The following is an 18,953-nucleotide window of genomic DNA, read 5'->3' on the forward strand; positions in this document are numbered from 1 at the left end:
CATTTCACTTGCACTTCCCTCAATTTAGTCTACTGCATTCGTTGCTCCCAATGCAGTTTCCTCTACATTGGAGAGGCCAAATGCAGACTGGGTGACCGCTTTGCAGAACACCTTCGGTCTGTCCGCAAGCATTACCCAGACCTCCCTGTTGCTGGCCATTTCAACACTCCACCCTGCTCTCATGCCCACATGTCCGTCCTTGGCCTGCTGCAATGTTCCAGTGAAGCTCAACGCAAACTGGAGGAACAGCACCTCATCTTCCGACTAGGCACTTTACAGCCTTCTGGACTGAATATTGAGTTCAACAATTTTAGATCATGAACTCTCTCCTCCATCCCCACCCCCTTTCCGATCCCCACCCCCCCCATTTTTTTTTCCAATAATTTATATAGATTTTTCTTTTCCCACCTATTTCCATTATTTTTAAATGTATTTCCATCCATTGTTTTATCTCTACCTTTTAGCCCATTTCGATTCCTTCACCCCACCCCACCCCCACTAGGGCTATCTGTACCTTGCTTGTCCTGCTTTCCCCCCTTAATTAGCACATTCTTTAGATAATATCATCACCTTCAACACCTCTTTGTCCTTTTGTCTGTGACATCTTTTGGTTATCTCCACCTATCACTAGCCCTCTATCCAGCTCTGCTTGTCCCACCCCCCCCCCCCTTAAACCACCTTATATTTCACCTCTCTTCTATTTTTACTTAGTTCTGTTGAAGGGTCATTCGGACTCGAAACGTTAATTGTGTCCCTCTCCACAGACGCTGCCAGACCTGCTGAGTTTTTCCAGGTATTTTTGTTTTTGTTTTGTAACTTAACTAATTTCTTTGAAATTCCTCCCTCCACTATTTTAAATGATTTATTACCTCTGCTGATTAATTGGCATAGGGAAATCCAAATGAAAGCATTAAACATATTAGTATTAGTAATTTCAGGGTCTTTCATTTGCTGAGTGTAGGTGGCTTATTCACTTATTCACCATATCACCGAGTCATCGAACAATTATAACAAAGCTATTCGGCCCTTTCTGTTCATACTGGCTCTCTGCAAGAACAACTCAACTAATCCCTCTCCTTGTGTAATATAACTTGCAGAGTTCCCAAAATCACAAATTTGGATTATTTGAAGTTATGTTATTCACTGAAGTTTTATTTTACTCAGAACTACTTCTCTCAACTTTAAAGCATAACTCAGGCAAGCTTCAGTCAATGCTGGCTTTTCTGACTTACTTCAAGGAAATACCCCAAAAATAACTTTTGTCTTTTTCCATTGCCCTGCTGCAGAAACAATTGTCTGCTCAACTCTTCTCCGTAGAACACGAGGCCAGTTTAGAACCCTTACCGAAGGAATCATGGCCCCAAACAGACAGTCGGCCAAGCTGTAAGACATTGCAACATTGGGTTATACAAACTATTTTTATTTCAAACTCTCTTGACTCACAATGCCTAAGGATCCAATGGTTACTCAATGTCAACAGTACTATTTTGAGGCTGAAAAAATTTAATTAATTTAAAGTCTCTACTCGGGAGTTCATGCACATTGTGCAATACACAAAACATTTTAAGTTAATATTTGTGTAAAAACAGGTGCATTATCTGTAGATGGGGCTGCAGTCAAGAGGCAGTTATTGCGGAATCTCACCAAGTTACTGAAAAAATTTCAAAAAAGTGAAAAAAACCTGCACTGCTTGCAGTTACATTAGACAGCATTACTATTGGAGGGTAGCTGAAAACCACAAACTTTGAACGTAATTATCTCTGATATAGCGTGAGCCAATGACAGTAATGCTACTTGAACCAGTGCCAAAGTCCTAATATAAATGGGATATAAAATTACTGTTTTGCAAAATAACAAAAGTTTGCAATTATATAGCACCCTTAATGCTGTAAATATCTAAGATGCATTGCAGAAGGGGATAGATAAGAAATTTGGCAAAAAACATTTTTTTCTTTACTCTTTCATGAGACGTGGGCGTCGCTGGTGAGGCTGGCATTTGTTGTCCATGTCTAATTGCCCTTGAACTGAGTGCAGAGGGCAGTTAAGAGTAAGCGCACATTAATGGGGGTCTGGAGTTACATTTAGGCCAGACCAGGTATGATTTCCTTCCCTAAAAGGACATTAGTGAACCAGGTGGGTTTTATGACAATTAATATTAGTGACCATGAAACTATCAGTGAGAAATATATAAATTTCCTCATTCTAATTCACTTTGTTCCTCAGTCCTTCCTCTGTTCATTATTTCTTCTGTTGTTTGCCAAGGTCCCTCCATGCACTATTATCAGATCACACAGCAGCTTTGAGGGAACTTTTTGTAAGATCATGGACTAATGGGGCATGGAGCAAGATGCCTCCTCCAGCAAAACCTGGCCCATCTTATTTAATATGAGCAGGTCTGGGTGATCCAATTTCTTTACCCCATATTATCTCAATAGGGTAACTGGTTAGCACTGCAAATATAAAAATATATATTTAAACATTTCCTAGGTTAGAACAGCAACATTAATGTAGGGGAAAAATAAACAGCACCAATCAATAGGTAATAAAGAAACCATGCATCACATACTTCACTCAGAAATTGAGCGTTATGTTAAATACTGGCTGAGGCAGATACGGCACCTAAAATATTACAGTATCTTAATGATACCCATCTCCTTAAATACACTACTGATTTTGCAATGTGACAAATACATGTCTTTCTGGATGGAATTCAAGAATGTAGCTGGATTTTGTCAGTGGTGTAACAGAAACGAAGCTATATCGCAATGTCCTGGGCGTGGTGATTAGTTACTCACTGGCCACAGAATAACTCACTGCAGTGACTAATGACATGTTCCTAGCCTAGTCTTGGAAAGAATTAAAATTCACTCAGGTCTTCAATGATTCATGAAATAATACTGGTTAATGCACCATCACCACTGAAAATCCCATTTTAAAATATTAATTTCTTGTGAACAAAGTATTGGTTTTTAGAAACTGCTATGATGTACCTGATCAAGCAGGAAATGCTTCTATGCTTTAGTGATGCCACACTTGTTAAATGGATAGATGGTTCAAAGTTGTTAGCCATGGTGCAGTTGGTAGTACACTTGTCTCTGAATCACAGGTTCAAGTCCCACTCTAGGGCTATCACAAAATTCAAGGCTGACACTGCAGTGCAGTACTGAGGGAGCACTACATTGTCAGAGGTGCCATCTTTCAGCCGAGACATTTTAGGCACCAGAAACAACAAAGGCAAACCCAGCCCTGTCGACCCTGCAAAGTCCCCCTTACTAACATCTGAGGCTTGTGCCAAAGTTGGGAGAGTTGTCCCACAGACTAGTCAAGCAACAGCATGACAGTCATATTCACTGAATTATACCTTACAGACAATATCCCAGTCCCTACCATCACTATCCCTGGTTATGTCCGGGCTCATCAGCAGGTCAGACCCAACAGAGGTGGTGGCACGGTGGTAGACAGTCAGGAGAGAGTTGCCCTGGGAGTCCTCAACATTGACTCCAGGCCCCCATGAAGTCTCATGGCATCAGGGCAAACATGGGTAAAGAATCTTCTAAGCTGCTAATTACCATCTACCACCTACCACCCCCAACCCACCAACCCCACCCAACCCTACCTGATGAATCAGTGCTCCTCCATGTTGAACACCACTTGGAGGAAACACTGAGAGTGGAAAGGATGCAGAATGTATTCTGGGTAGGGAACTTCAATGTCCATCACCAAGAGTGGCTCGGTAGCACCACTACTGGCCAAAGCTTAACGGGCATAGCTACTAGACTGGGTCTGTGGCAGGTGGTGAGGGAACCAAAAGGGAAAAACCTACTTGACCTTGTCCTCACCAATCTACCTGTTGCAGACACATCTGTCCATGACAGCATTGGTAAGCGTGACTACTGCGTCCTTGTGGAGACGAAAACCTACCTTCACATTGAGGATACCCTCCACTGTGTTGTATGACACTACCACTGTGCTAAATGGGATAGACTTCAAACAGATCTAACAACTCAAAGCTGGGCATTCATGAGGCGCTGTGGGTTAACAGCAGCTGCAGAATTATATACAACTGCAATCAGTAACCTCATAGCCCAGCATATCCCCCACTCTAAGATTTCCATCAAGTTGGGTGATCAACCTTCGTTCAATGAAGAGTGCAGGAGGGAATGCCAGAAGCAGCACCAGGCATACCTAAAAATGAGATGTTACCTTGTGAAGCTACAATACAGAGCTACTAGAATGCCAAACAGCAAAAGCAGCATGTGACAGACAAAGCTAAGCAATCGCACACCAATGGTTCAGACCTAAACTCTCCTCTCCTGCCACATCCAGTCATGAATGGTGGTGGACAATTAAACAACTCACTGGAGGAGGAGGCTCCACACCCTCAATGATGGGGGTGCACAGCACCTCAGTGCAAAAGATAAGGCAGAAGCATTTGCAACAATCTTCTGCGAAAAGTTCTGAGTGGATGATCCAACTCATCCTCCTCCAGAGGTCCCCAGCATTACAGACGCTAGTCTTCAGCCAAGTTGATTCACTCCATGAGATATCAAGAAATAGCTGAAGGCACTGGATGCTGCAAAGGATATGGGACCTGATAACATTCTGGCAATAGGACTGAAGACTGGTGTTCCAGAACTAGCTTTGCCTCTAGCCAAGATATTTTAGTACAACTACAACACTGGCATCTACCCAGCAACTGGAAAATTGTCTAGGTATATCCTGTCCACAAAAAGCAGGGCAAATCCAACCTGGCCAATTATCGCTCCATCAGTCTACTCTCGATCATCAGCAAAGTTGTGGAAGGTGTTGTCAACAGTACTATCAAGTGGCAATAACCTGCTCACTGACGCTCAACTTGGGTTCTGTCAGGGCCACTCAGCTCCTGACCTCCTTTCAGCCTTCGTCAAGGCCAAAACAGCTGAACTCCAGAGGTGAGATGAGAGTGACTGCCCTTGACATCAAGGCAGCATTTGACTTGAGTGTGGCATCACAGAGCCAGAGCAAAACTGGAGTCAATGGGAATCAGGGGGAAAATTCTCCACTGGTAGGAGTCCTACCTAGCACAAAGGAAGATGGTTGTGGTTGTTGGAGGTCAGTCATCTCAGCTTCAGGACATCACTGCAGGAGTTCCTCAGGGTAGTGTCCTTGGCCCAACCATCTTCAACTGGTTCATCAATGACCTTCCTTCAATCATAAGGTCAGGTTGGGGACGTTCACTGAAGATTGTGAAATGTTCAGCACCATTCATGAATCCTCAGATACTGAACCAGTCCATATCCATATTCATCAGGACCTGGACAACATTCAGGCTTGGACTGACAAATGGCAAGTAACATTTGTGCCACATCAGTGTCAGGCAATGACCTTCTCCAACAGAAGAGAATCCAACCACCTCCCCATGACACTCATTGGCATTGCCATCACTGAATCCCCCACTATCAACATCCTGGGGGTTACCATTGATCAGGAACTGAGCTGGACTAGCCAGATAAATATGGTGTCTACAAGAGCAGGTCAGAGGCTGGGAATTCTGTGGAGAATAATTCACCTTCTGACTCCCCAAAACTTGTGTACCATCTACTAGGTACAAGTCAGGAATGTGATGGAATACTCTCCACTTGCCTGGATGAGTGCAGTTCCAACAATGAATAGGCACAAATCAGGAATGTGATGGAATACTCTCCACTTGCCTGGATGAGTGCAGCTCCAACAATGAAGCACAAGAAGCTTGACACCGTCAAGGACAAAGCAGCCCTCTTGATTAGCACCCTATCCACCACCTTCAACATCCATTCCCTCCACCACTGACACATAGTGGCAGCAGTATGTGCCATCTACAAGATGTACTGCAGCAACTCACCAAGGCTTCTTCGATAGCACCTTCCAAACCCGGGACCTCTACCACTTACAGGGACAAGGCCCACCACCTGCAAGTTCCCCTCCAAGGCTCACCACCACCTTCTCAAGGGCAATTAGAGATGGGCAATAAATGCTGGCCTAGCCAGCGACACCCACATCCCGTGAAAGAATTAAAGAACATGTAGTAAAGAGTGACCTTCTGGAGTGAACAAACAGCAGCGTATTTTCATACTGTAGCCCTACCTTCATAAAGAAAGACTCACATATCAGGCGACACAACATTCAAAATCTAGTTGAACTAGAAAACCTATTTAACAGATTCTTGATTAACAGAATCTTACAGGAGAATAGAGATTCTAAGCATGATGCCGAGAATCATCTTTCAAGGAAAGAAGAATTTATGTTGGAAACAACCTGTGAAACAGTTATTTCACCTGTGACCATTGTTTCAGAATTTCAGCAGGCTGAAATAAATGTCAGTGAAGGACTTCACCTTTACCTGCATACCCATGTCATTCAAGAGGAGGAAGAGTTCACAAACACATCATAACCACCTGAAGATGTTTCACAGAACTTGATGTATCCAATGGAGATTTGAAGAGAAAACAAAAATACTCAAACAAAACAAGACAAGAATGGCAGTGGGATCAATAACTCTGCCTGTACATCTCAGCCTGATAGTAGACTCAAAGATCAGATGCAGAGAAGAGCAACATGTACAAGGAAAAAATCATTCCTGCTGCTTCCATTACTGTTCATTTGATAGAACAACAAAAAAAAAGTTCTGAAACATGGAAGATCCCCAAAACAATCTAAACCAAACACAACCGTTAATGCACTACTGTGGCAACCATCCGCTGATTGATTTAACCATTTATGATTTGGAAACCAAACTGGGCAATGACCACAGACTCCAGGAGAATCCACACATCAACAATGTACGATCCAATACCAGTAAGCATCTTATTCTTGTTACTGCCCCAGAAAATGACAAAGTAAAAAGAAATCAGTTTTGGGTTCACTACATGAGGATCGAAAGGAAAAAATGTTATAACAAGAGCCAGCAGTATGCAACTAATTGGATAACACTTTTAAAGAGCAGGCACAGGCATGATGGGCGAAATGGCCTCCTCTGTCTGTGAGATAATAATGTTGTCGATTACTTTTTAAAAAATTTACTAATGAGAAAAGAGCCGCATCATGATTCCCAATTAGCCACATGGGGCTAGTAACAAATATATTGGACAACATTGCATTCAGAGGCAAATTTAAATTTGTTTTCATTCAAATATTTCTCATTCTACATTCCACAACCCAGAATTTAAAAAGAATGAATAAACACCAAAGGGAAGGCTGTGGGAAAAAGAGGAAGTTTAGAAAAAAGATATCTCAAGTGATTCCCAGTGTAATTAAATGAAGAATAGGAGCAAACACCAAACACTAACTTCATTCATCACAATTTATGATGTTATTTTACTATGTGTAACATGTGTGATTATGTGTGTTGAATTTCATTAATCATAGTTCTGATTAGTTTTCAACTCTGTGCTACTTTGGCTATGCCATTGGAGTTAATATTCTCAACAGTTCATTTAGTAATCTTCTTCTACAAACTTGGCCAAATTGCATTACACATCTGAAAGTTGGTCACTTTATAGCCCAGAAATTCCAAAACCAAATCAACTTAGTTGTGCAGTTTATACATTTCAGCCAATTTCTGTTGTCCTAAAACTTTTACCTACAACCCAAACTACTTTAAGATTCTGTGACAGCCTTTCATATGGAACTTAATCCACAGGCTTTCAGAATTCTATGAGCAGATACAGAAAATAATTAAAAGGGCTAATGGAATGTTGGCCTTAATATCAAGAGGACTAGAATACAAGGGTGTTAAAAACCATTCTATAGCTATATAAAACCCTGGTTAGACCGAAGTTGGCAGGCAGTTCTGGGCACACCAGTCCTTAGAAAGAATAGAAAGTGCAATGTAGGTTTTCCACATTGATATCTGACAAAGGTTTAAATTACAAAGAAAGATGGCAAAAACTAAGGTTGTATTCTCAGGAATTTAGATTTGAATGAAGCTTTCAAGATATTAAGGGAAACAGATAGGGAGAAACTATTTTTCGCTGGCTGGGGAGTCTAAGACTAGGTGGCACAGTTTTTAAAAATAGCCAGACCTTCAGGAGTGAATTTAGGAAACACTTTCAGAACTCTTTTCTGCAAATAGCAGCTGATGTTAGATCAATTTTAAATCTGATATTAACAGATTTTTATCCTAAGGTATGGAGGGATAATAGGGCAAAGGCCTGAAGTTTAGTCACAGGTCAGTAATGATTTCACTGAATGGTAGGACAGGCTTGAGGGGCTAAATGGGCTACTACTCCATGTAAAAAGGGCACATTCAGCGCACTGAGGAACATGCACACCTGCCCATAGGTTTAAGCCTTTGTGGGATCTCTGCGCAAATAATTCCAAAACATAGTCCTTCTTTGGTAGTTAACAAAATATACTGTAAGCACTCACCATCAGCAAAAGCTCATCATAAAGCCGTTCTGCAACTCAACACATATGAAATGAATGATACCAAACCTGTTAAAACATACCCCAACTGCACTTTGTGTTGCTTCTCTCCAGTCCTACCAAAATACACCGGGATATTTATGGCTCCATCTAATTAGAAGGTTTAAAATAAACTAATTCGCGTGACCATACGAATGACAGAATAATGTTGTACTGTGCATGCCTCCTGCTCAGAGATAGCGTCATTTTACTCATGGACTGGGCCGTGCATTTTCTACGCTTTCAGGTTCATGCGATACTTTTGTTTGAAGTTAGCAAACTGGCTGCCGCGTTAAACAGGCCTTTTCCAATAACCCGCGGGGGGGCTGTAGTATCATTCAGCTTGCCCGCAGATCAGATATTTGTTGCTATAAAGTCAGCCAGAAAGTTCTGGGAGACCAAGATCAGAATTCCACCAACTTCAACTCTCAGCATCGGATCGGCAAATCCAATGTTACATAAACTAGGTAGATCCACTTCCTCATCTACACAACACAGACCCAGAAGCCGAAAGTAAATTCCTCCGCATGCAATAGCCTAGAATCTCAACCCAGTTTACAGCAATAGTACAAGATGACATTGACAAGTACACTCACAAAGACACTTTAACTTTACAGTTACTTGCACGTTGCCTCTGAACTTGGTGCGGGTGGAATGAAGATTGTCATGTGACTTGTTACAGTCACATCCCCAAACTGCTCCCTCCACCCCGCACTGGCACTGCGATTAGATGAAAACCCAATTACTAAACTTAATCGACAACCGCCTCCTTTCACTCGCTAGTGGTTATCACAGATTCACAGAATTTCAAGTTTTCATTCGTCCCTCCCAGAGTGTGTTACAAAAATGACCTAAAACATTGCTTACCATTCTTTGTAATTATTCGCAAAGCTTAACTTTATTTTACTGTTTAAACATTGTTCATGTCTCAAAACCAAACGGAAATTTAAACAATCTGCATTTATATAGCACCTTCCTCAGAGTAAAACATCCCAAGGCGCTGTTAAGGAGGCAGCTTTTGTGGTGGAGAGGTGCTGGGGTCAGAACTTCAGCCCAGAGTTAAATAGGACTCCAAACTGTGAAACTGTCTGTTTCAGCCTGAGACAGGGGCTGGGGGGGCCATATGGAATAGCTAGTGAGAGGATGGAGTTTGGGTTGAGGCTGAAGACGGAGGGTTGAATTTTAATCCGCAGGAGCGCATGGGTTTGGGAGTGGGTGGGGGCATTAAAATTAGCAAAATTGACAGGGTGTCAGGAAGCTGGTTCCAACCCATATTTCACTGCAAGTGAAAGTTAGGAGCAATGTGAGAGCAACCATCCCAGAAGAGGCAGGTTACCACTTGAGATATTTTGATTGCTCGATTGATATTGACATGGGCTTTTTACCTTAACCTTGGGTCCATGGCTTTCCTGGGCCTCCTGGAACTCACCAGTGAGAACACGGGGACAACGTGGCAGCAATGACCAAGGCCAGGGAAGGGAATAATGTCAGTTGTCCGGATTTTGTGCTCGTAATGAGAGTGGAGATGTCAGAGTTTGCCACGATAACCATTCTGAAGCTGATCAAAAACTTCTGGCATTCGCCTGTGTGCAGTTGCAGAAATCTAGAAGTTGCTGTCAGTGATTCTATGCTTCGCTGGAGGTTGTGCTGTTGAGATCCCCAGGCCGTATTCAATTGGATATCATTGATCAGCTGTGATCTTAGTGAATGGCGGAGCAGACTCGAGGGGCCAAGTGGTCTGCTCCTGCTCCTAATTTGTATGTTCGTATGTCCAACTCCTTCAGCTTGTAAGTGTCCCTTTAAATACTGCAGATCAGATCATGTCATGCAGGCCATCATTATATCTGCTGACGTTAATTGGATGGGTATCCCAGAAGTAAAATGCTAATGAGGCGGCTGAGTGTTTTTTACTCATTCACAGGATGTGAACGTTGCTGGCTAGGCCAGAATGTTTCCCATCTCTAACTGCCCTGGTGTGAGGCAGCAGGCCAAGTTGGAAGAGGCGACACAGGTCAGTAACCACCTCCTTGGTGAATCACCAGTGCTTCAGACACCACTCCTGGCTGAGGTGATGGTAGGAGAAGTGCACCCGAAAGAGCCTTGGTGGCCTTCTGTTGAAAGCTCTCCTTCTCCTCCTTCTGCGCACTTCTCCCCGCTCTGCTGTCTAAGCTCCATTTCCATGTGATGCTGCATCCCAGGAGGAACACATTATATCTCCCATTACTGAGGGAGGCTTTCTCCTGACAGGGCAAAAAACTCCTCTGACTTCCTTGACAGAAACCAACATCATTTCCTTGAAAATCTAAAAAGTTAGCAAAACTCCTCCAAGAACACAACATAGCTTTTTAACAAACTCTGTACCAGCAAAAATAAGTCAAAAAAATCATATGCAATTTACCTATATGAATGGTTATCTCTCTAAATGGCACTAGTTCAGCTTGGAGTGATTGTGGGAGAGTGTTAACTGGTTTCTGGGAGGTGTAAAATGGCACATATGCACAAAATCAGTGATAGTGGCTGAATACACACAGAATACTCAAGCTAGTGCTCTGCCAGTCAGGGTGCACCACAGGGGCTGTGCTGAGGTGGCCAGAAACATTCTGGACCCCATTCTTTGACTTCAGGATTTCTGCACCACTGAATTTCAGCCAATAGAGCCCAATTTCATCGTCTGGTTCTTTTTCACACAAAAAGGGGAAAAGCAACAATCAGTCCTGCTGTTGACATACCTGACCTGTTTAATAATTAATACCTTTTGGACTAGCTCATGTAGAAAAGTTTGAAATGAGGCCATTTATGCATCATAGAAAAAACCCTAAGCGTAAGTGATAAATCCATGCATAAACTTGATAAAAATATTATCTTCTAACTGTTGCTTTAAAATTTCTGACTTGCTTTGCCTGCCTAAAAGTTTTTGGTCTTGATGCTGAAAGACCTGGTTGCCCCTTCAGCTTCCCTGCCTCCCATAAGCCTGCCTTTGCCCTCCTTTTTATCTCCTATCTGTCCACAAACCGAGATCGAAGAACTTTTCAACTTAATAGATGTAGGTATTTAGCAATTGTCCACACAAGCTAACATGCTGCAAATGGTATATTCTCTGAGAGTGAAGCAATAGCCTATTAACCATTTTGCACCTAGGTGTCTTTTTCTAAACTTGTGAGAGCGCACTTTGCTTAAAAATAACAAAGTTAAAATTACCTCCAATTTTCAAATTCATTCTGTGAAATAATCAAACATGACAATTACGTATTAAGATTTTTCAATACAGTTTTGGCATACTGGGGTATTGCATGAAATGAGAATTAGTGTTCCATACTCAGGCCTTGGTATAGTCGGAGAATTATTTTGAGATCATGAACAATAAAAATATTCCTTTGGAACCACGTTTAGACAGATAGGACTGCTGCAGTCATGTACTGCTGATGATGATATCATTATACCTAGGAATGATTTAGAAACAAACTGGTTTGAGTTACGTGGAGCCTGCAGAAATGAGTTATGCTGCTAGCTCCATGTTGCTCTCCCATGAAAGCTATGCTGACTGACATTCAAATTCTGGTTACACTTTAATGTTGGAACTGACAGGACAGTTGTTTAATAGACAACAGAATGCTGCAATGGGGAAAGGGACTTCAGGGTCGCTCTGCATGGATTAGCTATGATGTGCCAAATACCTTTCCACATCCATAATAATATTTTAATCTTGTGATCGTACAGAGACTTTGTTATGTAGTAGTACTTTAGCAGATACAGCAGTATCAATAGACTGACTCCAATTTTAAACCAATGAGCCTGGGCCGAAGTCACGAGGCAAGTAGCCATTTCAAAATCACACTGCTGGTACAGTGACACAGAGCAACAGCTAATCTGAATGTACAGGGATCAGCTGGCATGGTGAGGATGCTGAGTCCATATCTTTAGATAAATTGCTCTTCTAGGAGGGAAACCAGCAATGAGGAAACCTAAGAGAGGTGACTAAAGAGATTGGATCTCAGGAGGGTCTTAGGAGGTGGCGAGAGAGGTGGAAAAGTAAAGAGGTTCAGGAAAAGAAGTTAAGGCCTAGATGAATGAAGGCCTGATGGCAGTGTTGGGGTCAAGGGAGTGGGAGATGCAAAAGGGCAGAGTTGGAGAAATGCAGACTTCTTCGAAGATTGTAAGGCTAGAGGGGGTTACAGAGATAGGAAACGGACTGGTCAAGAGGGGATTTGCACACAAGGAGAAGTTGTTTAAACTGGAGGCATTTGGTGACTAGGTGTCAAAATAAGTCACCAAGAACACTAGTGATAGGTGAGCGGGGACCCAGTGTACATTCAGACCCAAGCAGCAGAATTTTCAATGAACTGGTTTATGGTGAGTGGCGAATGGAAGGAGAATATTGGAGTAGTGGGTTTGGGATGAGAAAGGCATATGGGCTGAAACAAAGAGAGAATTTTAAAAATCAGTAGCCAAAGCTAAAAGTTAGTAAATTGCATTGGGGTGTTTTTTGCATTCAATGGCCTGTACAAATGCAAGTTGTTGCAATTGTTATACATTCTTTTTATGTTAGCGAACTGATAGGAGTTTGGACGTTAGTTGCTGAGTTATATTACAGAGTGGATGTGGAGAGGATATTTCCTCTTGTGAGAGAATCTAGAACTAGGGGTCACTGTTAAAAATAAGGAGCGCTCATTTAAGACAGAAATGAGGAGAATTTGTTTCTCTCAGAGGATTTAGTGTCTTTGGAACTCTCTTCCTCAAAAGGCGATGAAAGTAGAGTCTTTGGATATTTTTAAGGCAGAGCTAGATAGATTCTTGATTAACAAGGAGTGAAAGGTTATCGGGCGTATACAGGAATGTGGGGCTGAGGTTACATTCAGAGCAGCCATGATCTTATTGAATGGCGGAGCAGGCTTGAGTGGCCTGGTCCTGCTCTTAATTCCTATTTTCGGATGTTCATATATTAAATCCTCAGTAATAATGCTAGTTTTGTATTTGAAGCCACTTTATATCAACACTAAAACAGTAAAATGGTAATGGCCAACAACTACACGATATTTAGCTGAATAAAGGTTCCAGACTTTTTCACTTCCACAATGTCCGCATGAGAATTTGGCTCAGTTTCATTAAAGCAATCTCACAGTCGATTGGATAAATTTTGCGTGTATGAAGGTTTGTGTCCATTTCATCAAGAATTAGGCCTAACTAATAAGAGAGCCACTATTGTAGGGAAATTTTTTTATTGAAGATATTTCAATGATTCAATGAAGCCCAAATATTGCTTATCAAAGTCACATATAATGTCCTAGGTCACCGTGACAAAGATAAATTGGTCCTCCTGTAAGAAATGGTATGTCTCAGAATTTTATAAAATTCTTATATCGAATTAGCAAGCACAGCATGAGGACACCTGGCAGAATGCTGTTTCTCTTCTCTCTCTGGAAAACACATAAACAGTCTGAGACTGAGATAAACAAAGATCGTAGCCAAGGAGAATGATTCTTTCAGGGAGTCTTGTGGCACCTTGTGTATCCTCTTATCAGTACAAGTGGCTAGTCAGAGTTAACAAATGGCAGCTAGCATGAGATAAGCTGAAAGATGACCTCAGTCAAAATGACAGAAAGAGGGTAAGTGGCACCTTGGGTAACTGGTTATTGGCCAGAGCTACTTGAACAAGTGATTGACATAGGGTAAACAACCAGCCTCTGGAAACGAAGTATATTAATGGGTGATTGGGGATTGAGGGGCAGTCCCCATCAGGTGGCTGCCTTCTTCAAATGGAACAAGACTGGAGAAGAGCAACACTGGGGCAGAAGCTTCCTATCAGTTCAGCTACAGAGCAGAAGTCTGCTGCCACAAGCTACAAAGATCAATACTCAATCTATGCCATCTGTCTGTTCACCCTCTGGGATCAGTAAACCGCTCTTACCTGTCACGAGTTGTATACTTTTCCTGTATATCTGGCTTCTGCATAACATTTGACCTGTTTCTTCTTAATCAACTACTTCTATTTCTTCTTGAGTTCTCTGCCTGAAGGCAGGTCTGACCCACAGCGCCATGATCTCCACAACTAGTAGGACAAGGAGACAGGTCCCGAATCCAACCCAGCCAGAATTGGGATCAAACCCTGTGCTGTTGGCACCAATGTGGTCCACACAGGCTGTCCAGCCAACTGGTCCCCCAAGGAGTCTGAGCTGCTGCGGTAATATACAATTTAAGTGCATGTTGTAGTTTGGAGCTGTAATGATGGTAGAGGCTCCAATTTCTTTCCATCTCATGGCAGAAGAAGAACCTCTCCTACTCTCACCATCTGCCATTGGTGTGTGTTGGAAGGATTTACAAGTTGATACCTGTTTGGCTGTATTATGAACACACCTCCTTGGTCATCAAGTCCTGGAGTGGGATTTGAACCTGGAGCTTCTGGCAAAGAGACAGGGATACTACCCACTGCGCCACAGGACCTCCTTGATAAACTATTCAATACTTAATAAATAAAATTAAAATACTGCGGATGCTGGAAATCTGAAATAAAAACAGAAAGGGCTGGAAAAACTCTACAGGTCTGGCAGTTTCTGTGGAGAGAGAACAGAATTAACATTTTGAGTCGAATATGATCCCCTTATATGAATATAATACTTAATAAACTAGATTTAAACCACTTATTACTTAGTCCCCTATTTTGGGTAATCTGTGACTGCTGAACCCAACCTAAATCTTAAACTCCTTGTCCTTCTTGAAATGTCTGCAGACTCTGATACGGTTCACCATGCCATTATTCTCCAAAGCCTATCTATGCAGCTGTGTGAGACTGTGTGATTGGTTCTGTTTTTATCTATTTAATTGTATCATTTGGAATGGCTTCTCTTTCCCGTTCCCACACCGTACCCACACAGGGACCTCAGCTGTCCCTCAAGGATCAATCTTGCTTCTATTTCTTATCTATGCAATGCACCTCAGTAGCATAGCAGTTGTTTCCACATGCACGCCAATGACACCCAGCTCTACCTCACCACCAACTCTCTCGATTCCTCCATTTTTGCGAAATCATCAGATTGCTTATCTAACATCCAGCAATGGATCAGCAGATAGCTCCTCTAATTAAATATTGGAAAGATTGAAGCCATTGTCTTTGGCCCCTGCTCCAAACTCTGTTCCCTAGCTATTACAAATTCCATCCCTCTCCTTGGCAACTGTTGGAGACTAAACCAGATTGTTTGCAATCTTGGTGTCATATTTGATCAAGATATCAGCTTCTGCCAATATATCTATGCCATTACTAACATTAGTATTTCCACCTCAGTAACATCACCTGACTTCACCCCTGTCTCAACTCATATGTTGCTGAAAACCTCCTGCATACGGACTTGACTTTTACAGTGCGGTCCGGGCTGGCCTCCCACAATCTAATCATTTTGAACTTGAGGTCATTCAAATTTCTGCTGCCGTGTACTTACTTGACTAAATCCCTTTCACCTATTACAACTGTACCCTCTGAACTAAAATTGACTCCCAGTCAAACAATGCCTCGATTTTAAAATGCTCATCCTTGTTCTCAAATCCCTCCATGATGTTATGAATGTTGGAGTTTACAAAACAGTTACAACTTAAAATATCTCTTTTAACTTAAAGTGAAACAGAATGCTTTGCATTGGTGGGGGGTGGGGGTGAAGGTGGAACTCATATTCAATTTCTGCCCAGAGATCTGGTTGTCATGGGGAAAGAAGCCCAAATTGAAACCTATTGAAAATCAAGTGACGGTTTTCACACAGAAAAGGGACAGCTGCTTTATGGAGACAGAGACAGATAGGAAAAAAAGAGGGACAAATGAATTACTGCTGTGGGGGAGAAGCAGCAGCCACTGCCTTGAACAGAAGAGTGACCTGTTTGGTGTGAACAACTAGGCAGAATGCTTGTAAAAGTTGGTTTCCTGTTTAAAAGGAAGGGAACAGGACTAATAGGATTAATCAGGATTTAAGGAACAATAAGTCTGTCCTCGAATACTCAGACTGAGTGGAACAATTTTGGAAGGACACTGGAAGATTTGTCTGGGTCTGGCAGGGAGAAGTGAGCCTGCTGGAAACTAGGATTAATTTGGGACTGAAACTTGTATTGCTACCCATCTGCATGGCGCAAAGTAAACATATTTCATATGGCATATTTCAAGTGAGTTAATTAGTTAATGCAAAAGTACCTTTTCTTTAGTTTGGTGTAATAGTTGCCTCTTAAGTGATGTTTGATCGAAATTGTTTTTTGGATTGTTTGTACAGTAGAAGTCTTAAAATGTAAAATCTGATCCTATGATTCCTTTTGTCAGTCGCTTGGAAAATTCATCTCTTTTTTAAAAGACATTGGTCTCTACGGGGATCATAACAATAGCTTCACACCTCCCTGTCACTGTAATCTCCTCCAGCTGCACAAACCTCTGAGATATCTGAGCTCATCTAATTCTGGCCTCTTGGGCATCCCCAATTTTAATTGCTCCATCATTGGCCACTGTTGCTTCAGCTACCTGGGTCCTAAGCTCTGAAGTTTTCTCCCTAAATCTCTTGGATTTCCTACCTCCTTTTGTTCCTTTATGACATTCTCTAAAACCTACCTGTTTGACAATGTTTTTTGTGATCTGCCCTAATATTGCTTTGGGCAACTCGGTATCTAATTTTGCTTTATAACATTCCTGTGAAGCACTTTGAAACATTTTATTTTGTTAAAGGTAATGTATAAATATAAATTTCTCTTGTCGGGTAGAAAATGACCAGTAAAAGATGTAAGGCATTAAAAATAGCAAAACATTTCTTACAGTTATGTACAAGAATGACAACAGCGACATCTTGGATTTATGTCCTCTCACATTGTAAAAGGTCTCAAAGGGCTTCGCTACTTGATATGGAGCCACATGAAGGAGATATTAGGACGGGTGATCAACAGCTGGATCGAAGAGGTAGGTTTTAAGGAACAAAGAGAGATAGTGAGGTGGCGAGGTTTAGGGAGGGAATTCCGGAGTTTATGGCCTAGGCAGCAGAAAGCACAGCTGCCGATGGTGGAATGATTAAAATTGGGGATACTCAAAGGGCCAAAATGGGAGAAGCAGAGAAATCTTGAAGGATTGTAGGACTGGAGAAGGCTACAGAGATAGGGAGTGGATGAAACTGTGGAAGGATTTGTAAAGAAACATGAGAATTTTCAAACTGAGGTATTGCTGGACCGGGAACCAAGGTAGGTCAGTGAGGTCAGGGATGCAAGTTAGAATACATGCAGCAGAGAGGTTTGGATAAGTTCGAGTTTATGGAGTGTGGAAGATGAGAGGCCAACCAACAGTGAATTGTAATTGTCAAATCTTGAGGTAACAAAAGTGTGAATAAGTTTCAGCAGCAGGTGAGCTGAGGCATGGACAGTGTTGAGCAATGTTATGGATGTGGAAGTAGGTGGTCTTGGTGATGGCACAGATATATGGATGGGAGCTCATCTCAGCTTCAGCTGTGTGGAAGATTGTGCCCTCTAATTGCAGAGACAACAAACTTGTTACAAGTTGATATACCAAAGTTCAGAAATGACTGTGAGGTATTATGATACAGATATTTAATGTGCTTATAGTATCAGATAACAGAGAATTCTATCTTAATGGAATTGTTAATCCATTTACTGTCATTCTTCAATGTATAAAATGAATTAGATGAGCTAATTCATCTTCTCTTTCAGTTTGCATTCCTGGTGTCATGTTTCTTGATTGCTTTCCTGTTCATGCTAAGTCCATGAAATCAGTTCGGATCTATGGCAATTAATATTTCAACACTAGGCTAAACAGCATGTTGTCTTGCGAACTAGACCAGCTGGTTGGCACTTGCAGCTGTGGTTTGGCTGATCGTCTCATATTTCAAATGACAGCTGAATAGGGTTGTATGATTGCATCAAATTTCAAAACATGTCAATAGAGAGAATATCTGATACACCAAAGGCAGGAAGCTTATCAAGGAGTTCGGTTGATGTAACAAACCATCATTAAATGAGATAGTATCATGTAATTGAATCCATGTATTGTCATTTTATTCATATACACCAACTGTGGCATTTCTTATGAAATTGTACTGAAATTTGGCTCTTATTTCCACTCTGCTGCTCAGCCCTATGATTGAGCACACACTAGAGCTGAGGCTGTCTCGCTTTCTATATGGGATGAAAAAGGGGCGCTTATTGCGCAAAGGGGGTAAAGTGTTAAATATTTTTTTCCCTTTTCATTTTCTCTTATTGTTCCCACCTTTTCCAAATCAACTGGGTCATTTTTCCTGTTGTTACCTCTCTCTCTCATTTAGCTTTTTAAAAAATATTTCCACTTTTATCCCTTTTGTTGCATGTTTCTCTTGCACTCTCTTATTTTTTCCCCTGTCTAACAATACAGTTTTTCCTTGGCTTCCATCAAATGAGATATCTAGTTAGGTATCAAAATTCCCTTACAAAATTGTACATCTCAAGGCCAATGAGGAACATATTTGCAGCTGCGTGTTTTCATAATATCCACAGTTATCCATTTCCAATCGACTTTCCTCTTGAAATACTCCTCC

At 41.7% G+C, this 18,953-nt stretch overlaps 1 protein-coding gene across 8 annotated transcripts in view; it reads right to left on the reverse strand.

Annotated features, from left to right (window-relative positions):
• Nucleotides 1–9,158, reverse strand: part of steap3 (STEAP family member 3, metalloreductase) — a 44,366-nt gene extending 35,208 nt beyond the window's left edge. For 3 of the 8 annotated variants that reach the window (XM_078552377.1, XM_078552379.1, XM_078552378.1), the window contains exon 1: nt 9,018–9,132. Coding sequence is in view for 1 of the 8 variants with exons in the window: in XM_078552375.1 (XP_078408501.1) it covers nt 8,386–8,388 (3 nt within the window). In the remaining 7 variants the exon portion in view is untranslated. Of the gene's footprint in view, nt 1–8,385; nt 8,408–8,465; nt 8,760–9,017 lie in introns of those variants that run through there. The other 5 variants (XM_078552381.1, XM_078552380.1, XM_078552376.1 and 2 more) reach the window with 4 other exon arrangements.
• Between the last annotated feature and the right edge of the window lie 9,795 nt (nt 9,159–18,953).

Source organism: Cetorhinus maximus, chromosome 11, assembly GCF_964194155.1.
Source record: "Cetorhinus maximus chromosome 11, sCetMax3.hap1.1, whole genome shotgun sequence".
NCBI lineage: Eukaryota > Metazoa > Chordata > Chondrichthyes > Lamniformes > Cetorhinidae > Cetorhinus > Cetorhinus maximus.